This window comes from Mesitornis unicolor, unplaced genomic scaffold, assembly GCF_000695765.1.
Source record: "Mesitornis unicolor isolate BGI_N332 unplaced genomic scaffold, ASM69576v1 scaffold52266, whole genome shotgun sequence".
NCBI lineage: Eukaryota > Metazoa > Chordata > Aves > Mesitornithiformes > Mesitornithidae > Mesitornis > Mesitornis unicolor.
The window spans coordinates 1-7934 of record NW_010191337.1 but is presented as its reverse complement, the minus strand read 5'-3'; the positions used below and the strand labels follow the sequence as shown (position 1 = coordinate 7934).

The 7934-nt window shown below is 45.6% G+C and overlaps 1 protein-coding gene across 1 annotated transcript; it reads left to right on the top strand.

The window, feature by feature from the left end:
• Window positions 1-81: 81 nt before the first annotated feature.
• Window positions 82-7370, top strand: LOC104534065 (ATP-binding cassette sub-family A member 5-like; the record flags this gene model as incomplete). Its single annotated transcript, XM_010186701.1, has 11 exons — window positions 82-270; window positions 395-542; window positions 1511-1679; window positions 3166-3224; window positions 3754-3864; window positions 3966-4141; window positions 4527-4646; window positions 5385-5523; window positions 5698-5788; window positions 6003-6142; window positions 7251-7370. Coding segments are annotated over 11 exons (1462 nt in total), but the record flags the coding sequence as incomplete, so codon positions are not given.
• Window positions 7371-7934: the final 564 nt, after the last annotated feature.

The window sequence follows — 7934 nt, the reverse complement described above, 5'->3', positions numbered from 1 at the left end:
ATATTTAATATATATTTTATATACTTTGTTATGTATTTATATTTTTATATCTATTTTAATATATTTTTATGTTATCCTTAGGTTTTCTTTGCACTTATGCTGACGCCTCTGTTTAAGAAGTCGAAGCACGTGGGTATAGTGGAGTTCTTGGCGACGCTGGCCTTTGGCTTTGTGGGTCTCAATATTGTCCTGCTGGAGGATTTCCCCAAGTCCTTCGTGTGGATCCTCAGCCCCTTGTGTCAGTGCAGCTTCTTGATCGGTGTCGCGCAGGTAAATCACCGCCCGCTCCTCCCATCTCAGCCTCGTCTTGCATCACTTTCAATGCGGTCTCGATGAAGATATTCAGAATTTTTTCATTTGTGTAACACCTCCCTCTGTCCGTGTGTGCTGGCAGGTCATGCACCTCGAAGATTATGAAGACGGCGCGACGTTCGCAAACCTATATCGCGGCCCTTACCCGCTCTTCATCTCTCTTATTTTATTGGTGCTGGACAGCATATTTTACCTGCTTGTAGCTGTCTACCTTGATCAGGTCATCCCAGGTATGTTCATGAGAGAAATTGAGCTGAACGGTGGTAGCATCACCAAGTCCTGAAGTCCTGAGCGCCCCACGTTGTCCTGGCTGTGGCATTTCTGACTTAATTCCAACTGTGGAGAAAGGGGATGCTGCTTTTTACAAATATATTTTATGCTGTGACTCAGAATACCTTTAGCTGAAATAATTTATATCCTATTAAATGTGAAGAAGGGTGTTAGCACATTTAGAGTTGATGGCCCTTAGGTGTGCTGACTATGCTTTATTTCCCTCCTTTTGGAGGAAAACCATCCTTACTGGGTTAACCGGGGCCTCAGCCTTTGCAATTTGCTCTTAAAAGGCTGAAAATAAGCAACTACTCTGCCTGTTCCAGCTCTTTCCTTGTGACAGCAGTAGCTTAACGTGAAACACAGAATAAAGTGGTTAATCTGTGGCTAACGCCCTTCAGCTCCCAGAATCCCAGAATATGAGGAGTTGGAAGGGACCTGGAAAGCTCCCCCAGTGCAACCCCTGCCAGAGCAGGAGCACCAGAGCAGTCACACAGGAACACGGCCAGGGCTTTGGGTGTCTGCAGACAAGGAGACTCCACAACCTCTCTGGGCAGCCTGTTCCAGTGCTCTGTAACCCTCCCATCACCTCTGATCTCCCTGGCTTTACGTTTTCCATGTTTCAGTCCCTCTTCTTCCCGCGCTGGGGATTTCTCTTGCACAGGAAGAGATTTGCACAGACATTTAAATACTTGGCAACACTGGAACCTGCAAGCGGTGTTGAGGGGAACCGTGGCTTAAATGCAGATATTGTGAATTTGGCTGATGAAATCCCTCCAGAAGGGAGGTGTGAGCTGGCTCCTCAACCTGTAGCAGGATTGCTCATGGCTTTTAGAGCTAAAACCCCGCGCTTTTTGTACTTTTACAGCATTTTGTAATGTTGCAGTTACAACAGCATAAAAGCTGTCTTTTCCCCTTTCTGATGCAGGGGAGTTTGGCCTACGCCGCACACCGTTTTTCTTCATGAAGCCCTCGTTTTGGTCAAAGCACAGGAAAAATTACAAGGAGCTGTACGAGAGCAGCATCAACGGCAGCTTGAGTTTCAGCGAGATAGTTGAGCCCGTGCCTTCTGAATTTCAGGGGAAAGAAGCCATCAGGTACGATTCCTACCCTGCCCCACATGCCGTTTAGCAAACCTGGGTCTTTTTAACGTGTCATTTGGAAATCGCTCTGGTTTCTCCAATCGTTGGATTCAAATAGCATATGGTATGCATTGCCCAGAGTCCTCCACGCACGGCACGGCTCCTTAGCCCCATCGTCAGCGCCGTGGATGCTCTCCAAGGATAAATCGCTGGGCTTACTGAAAGGGGTGGTTTGTGGGTTGGAGTCCTCTCAAAACCGGCCCTGTTTCCATTCCCTTGGTTTCACTGAGGCCACGAGAGGCCTAAGCAGTTGCAGATGTCGAAATGCTTGCTCTTCTGGGCAGGTTTAGTTTCTAGTCATGCACATTTGAGGAGACAAAGCTGGGTCCCAGGTTTATGTGAAGGCTGTGGTCTTCTCCATGGACCAGAGGAGAATTTGGTGGTGGTTTTACCCAGCTGCTGTGTCTAAGAGGGTAAAACAAAGCTGAGAAATAGATGTCCGTGCTCTCATCCTTCGTGTTGCGTTTTGTGTCACCTCTTGTCTTGCATCTGGGCTGTCATGTTTTTAGTGTCTCAGATGCCATTTTCAGTATCATCCTTTTAGCCCTCGTTCCCATCATTTTCCAGTGATGTGAGTTGAGGAGCTCTGCATCTTCGCTCCTCCTGGTTGGCTCCCATGGTCTCAAATGTTTGAGCTTAGTGACCAGTATGAGTCTTGTGTCATCAGCTCTGTCCACGTCTCTTTGGGCACCTGCCATAGGTTGAAGGGCATGGTTTTAATCCCAATGTTCACACGAGAACATTGCAGCCATTTCTATGTTAATTCGTCCACCCTGGACTCTTCTTGTCATCTTTACATGTACAGGTTTTGTTTCCTTCCATACCTACTTCTCCTCCCCACTGCTCACATCTGTAATCCACTCCCTGTCCTCATGTTCAGGGTGGCCAGGCTTCCAAAACCCATCCTTCATGTGGTGCCTTCACATAAATTGGTTGAGTTTTTATCATTTTGAAAAATGGAGCTGGAAGGAAGGTTTTTACCTTTCCTGGAGAGAAAGATACCAGCTTTCTTTTACCTCATTTTGAGCAAGAGCTGTAGTAATCACACCTTTGGAGTCTGTTCTACCAGCATCTCTTTACCATAGCATGTCTGTGTATTCTTCTGTTGTATTGTGAAATTATTGGGGGGCATAGCCGTGCCCTTTTCTAGCTTGGGAAACCTCTAGTGCATGTTCTACCATGTGAAAGAAAGAGATTTGAACTAATTCATATATCATCATAGGAAATACATTAAAAAAGTAACCAGAAAAAGCTTTCTGATACCAGAGTGGAGATGGATTAAGTGACAAGATGCCTTGTCCCTTGGCTTTCCTCTATGGGTCTTCAATGTGTCTAATGCCACTGTAGCGTGGTCATCTTGTGACTGTTGCTGAGTGTTGATCATTCAAAATTCTCTACAGAGATCCTAAAATAGTGTATAAAATGCCGTGTCTTCTTTCAGAATCAGCTGTGTTCAGAAAACATTCAGGAAAAAGGGGGAAACTGTGGAGGCTCTCAGAAGTAAGAACATTTCAGCTTTTTAGCTGTTTATCAGACGCAGGGGAGCGATAGCTGAGTTGTTGAGTGACCTTTTGTGTTTCAGTTTGGGGTTTTTTTTGGTTTCTTTTAGTGGGGCGGGACCTCGGAGCATGAATGCCAGATGTGCTTGTGTGTGTCTTCTCTCACCGCGTGGGCAGTAATCTTCTTTAAAAGGGTACCCCAAAAAGAGGAGCCCTTTTCACTAAGGAAAACCTGCTGATGTTGTCCCGTTACTCCTCCTCCTGTGTCATTAGTGATACGATCTTCCCTGCCCCTTTTTTCATCTCATGTCCCTGTGTGGCTTTTAAACATTGGCCACCCCATGGGGTGAGGACCATCCCATCCCAGCCCCACGCCAGGGCGCAGAGGTAAGGCATCCCCTCGAGCACAGTGTAAATGCATACCCCATATGTCCGTATTTGAATTGACCTCTGTGGCAGGAGCCGGGTCCAGGTACCACAGGAGCATCCCTAACATCTCCTCTTTCTCTCGCCGCTGCCTCGGGGACCAGATTTATCCTTCGACATCTACGAGGGTCAGATCACGGCTCTGCTGGGACACAGCGGGACGGGGAAGACGACGCTGATGAACATCCTTTGCGGGCTGTGTCCTCCGACGGACGGTGAGCTGCTCCCATCTTTAGAGATATCAGATACCCTGCTTTGGAAAACCAAACCTTTAAGCACTACATTTTCCTGTCTTTTGGGTTTTATTTCTTTTTAGGGTTTGTCTCCGTCTATGGGCACAAAGTCTCTGAAATCGATGAAATGCTTGAAGTGCGGCAAATCGCAGGGGTGTGCCCGCAGTCCGACATCCACTTTGATATATTAACTGTGGAGGAGAACCTCTCCATTTTCGCTGCAATTAAAGGCATCCCTCAGAATGATTTGATACAAGAGGTAAATCAGCCGGGCACAGATTATGTCCATTTTTTAAGATGTAGGGTAAAATACCCTTACATTGCAGGGAAATCTCCTTAAGACAAGTTTGTGGGGAAATATTACATTATGGTACAATAGACAAAGAGATTTTTACAAAGATAAACTGTTAATTTTTCCTACGTAACTAAAATGCTCACGAAATATTATAAGTCATAGCATTTGTGTTCAAGCATCGATGCCTTTTAACTTCACATTTGCTGGAGCTTCAGACCCTGCTTTGGATGTAGAGGTTTGTTAGCAGGGTGTGTGAGTTGGGAGCAGTTAAATTGAGTGTTACTTGGTAATAATCGTGTTAAAAAAATATAGCTTTTTTATCAGTAAATGTGTCTGTTATGTTTTAAAGGTGCAGAAGGTGCTGCTGGATTTGGATATGCAGCCTATCCGAGACAATCAAGCTAAAAAACTGAGTGGGGGGCAGAAGAGGCGGCTGTCGGTGGGGGTTGCTGTTCTTGGGAACCCGAAGGTGAGTGGGACGGGGTGATGTCTCTTGTCAAGAGCAGCTAATGGGTATAATAATACGTAAGATGAAGAAATGGTTACTTGGAGCATGTCACTCTCTTTTATTTTTGAATTCATTTATGGTTTACACAATTAAAATCACCTCAATAGCTCAGCCTGCATCCTTGAGGTTGCTCATGGCTTAGTTAATGGCACTGGATTGGATCTCTTGGTGAAATGAATAGTGTGATGAGTTTGATGGCATTTCTGGCGTAACATTGAGTCCCCAACAGCGAACGTGTCTGAGTCCCTTGCAAAGCCACCCAGGCCCATGGAGCAGGGACAGAGCCAGAAAGCTCTTTTGTGTTACAGATCTGTTATTTCTGGCCTGTAAGAACTGCTTTTACCTCCCTATTTAAGTGATGTGTGTAACAGTTCGCTGGGATTTTAAAAGCGTATGTGTATATTTAACCAGCCCTTAATAGGAGTGAACCTGTAGCTAAACGTCATTGTGTTAGAATAAAGCAGACTGTGGCATTAACTCGCTATGTGATTTTTTCATTTGTCACAACAGGAGATGCCTTTATTCAAAGCACAGTGCAGACAGCTGCCTTGCTTACTCCAGGATGTTTCCTGTGTATTTTAGAGGACTAACTAGCAGGAGTAGAGGACTAAAAAGCTCAGGATCTATCACTTAGGTAGGATTTCCTAAGGTCAATACCTCGGATGTGGCTTTGCAAACACTTCTTGTTTTTGCCCCCAGGTTTTGCTGCTGGATGAGCCGACAGCGGGTATGGACCCGTGTTCACGACACATCGTCTGGAACCTCCTGAAAAACAGGAAAGCGAATCGTGTCACTGTTTTCAGCACCCACTTCATGGATGAGGCGGACATCCTTGCCGGTGAGTCCTGCGTGACCACCTGGGTACCACCTTGGGCGATAGAAATGTTATGGAGCAGAAAGGGATGCCTCTCTAACCATGGAATACGCCTTTGTTTGAAACACAAGGTTGGGTTTTGGAGCCAGTTGAGCAAATCGTCTGAGTCAAAGGGCCTTCTTGGTTTTTTGTTTCTAGATCGTAAAGCCGTGATTTCTCAAGGGATGTTAAAGTGCCTTGGATCTTCTCTCTTTCTCAAAAGCAAATGGGGAATTGGCTACCGCTTGAGGTATTCTTTTTGTGTAATTCCTGTTACGTGACGTCATGTATCTTTTTTTTATTCTTTTCTGTTGAATCCATAAGATCACACCCCCTAACCCCAAAAAAAGATCCTTCTATCATTCCCATACTGAATGCATGGTGCTCTGCTGGCTGATCGTTCTGATGCAGTTGTGAGGAGCAAAACAAGCTTTAAAAACCCAATTTCCCGTGCGTTTTCTTAGTATGCACATCGATGCCTATTGCAACACGGAAGCTACAACCTCGCTGATAAGGCAGCACATCCCTGCAGCCAGCCTGATCCAGGAGAACGACGAGCAGCTCGTCTACACGCTGCCGCTCAAGGACATGGACAAGTTTGCAGGTATTGATGGTTTCATCCTGTAGCCTTCAATTTCTGTCAAATTATTGCTGCTGCATTTACGTGTTGTAACACGTATTCGCTGTGTGGCTATGATTTGGTTGATGATCAGTCCATGAGGGCTTTCTCAGGTGAGTGAGGACCTCATCACCTCCTCCAAGGGGACTGTGGGATGCTGAGGGATGTGGGTACCCGGCAGCAAAGCTGGGAAGATGCTTTTTGCAGGAGGAATGACTTTTATCCAAAAATCCCCTTGTCCTGCAGAAGCATCATCTCATCGCAAAGCATTTTAATGAGCAGGGCTGGCCAGAAAGCCCCAAATCCTACAAAAATCAACCCCCATCTTGTTACGAGCGTTGTGTCATTGCCTTAAAATCAGTGGGAGAGGAGCACGCAGCCGCTGTGGTGGTTTCACTAGATGGCAGCAATTATCTGCTCAGTCCTACCTGGGGCTCCTTGTGCGTCTCCCAGCAGAAAATGGAAGAAATACTGATGTGAATGCAGCTCATATTTCATAAATGCATTTTTTCCCCGTTGCATTTAACCAGTGAATAATTTATTAGCTTTACCTTTAGCAGCCGCTGCGTGTACTTTAGAAAAACGGGCGTCTTTATGCAAGGTTGAATCAATTCCCCTGAACTATTTTATAGAGAAGCTGAGGTTAGGAATATGCCTCAGCTACTGGGGCAGAAGAAATCGCGGGGATGGGATGAGCATCTCTGGGTATCCAACCACTCTTCCCATTTTATGCATTTCCATTTCCCTTCAGTGTGACCTTGGCTCTGAAGCTCCTCATTTTGTCAACTCCTTCACTTCATAGGACTGGAAAAAGCCCAGCAGCATTTTTTATCCCAAGGTGCTAATGCATGCTCCCTACTGAATATCGTTTTGGTCCTCGAGCTATGCATGCCACCCAGGATCAGCTAAGCTGGCTTTACACTTCTGGGTCTCAAGCCATGACCTGTGTCTTCATAATTAATCATATTTACACATTACTTGCTTTTTCCTACCATGCAGAAGCTTTAGGGATGCCCTTGATGTGTTTAAGACCTCTCAGGCGATGGTGTAACCCTGTTTTGGAGCAATCGCTCTGCTGCTCTTCTGTCCCCAGGCTTGTTTTCTGACCTGGACACCCATTCCCATTTGGGCGTTATCACCTACGGCGTTTCCATGACCACTCTGGAGGATGTTTATCTGAAGCTGGAAGTTGAGGCAGAGATCGATCAAGCAGGTGGGGTGGACCATGGCTTCTTTCCCCCATATTTGATTTAATCTTAATTGGTGTAGGGTTGCCCCCACCTCACAGCGTGGTCCCCTGGCATTCCAGGCTTTTCAAATATTTGAACATAAAAACCGCACAAAAGCAATGAGTTGGGCGTGGAGTGATTCTGGGAGGATCCAGGGGAAAAGCTGTTTACCAGCTGTCTGTGCAGTAATTAATATTTCATCCAGTGTACTTGTATCTAATTTCTTTGCTTTAGAATTGCACTTTTTATGGCTAGCTTTTAGAGCGTGCTTTGTTTTCCTAATGGAGCTTTTTTTCAAGAAATGGTAAATGCGCAATATGAAATCTGTTTACAACTGTCTGCGTGAACACTAATATTAGGAGCCTGCACTTAAAGCTCAAATAGCTGAATTTGTCTTTCTCCCCTCCTTTAAATTCACTTCCAATTCAAATGAAATTTGGGACGGAAATCATCTGCCCTAAGTGTCCCTCAGAGATTTGGGGTAGATCAGTGTTATTGACCTTGGGGTGAAGTTGATGGATGGGGATGGGGATGGAGATAGGAATAGG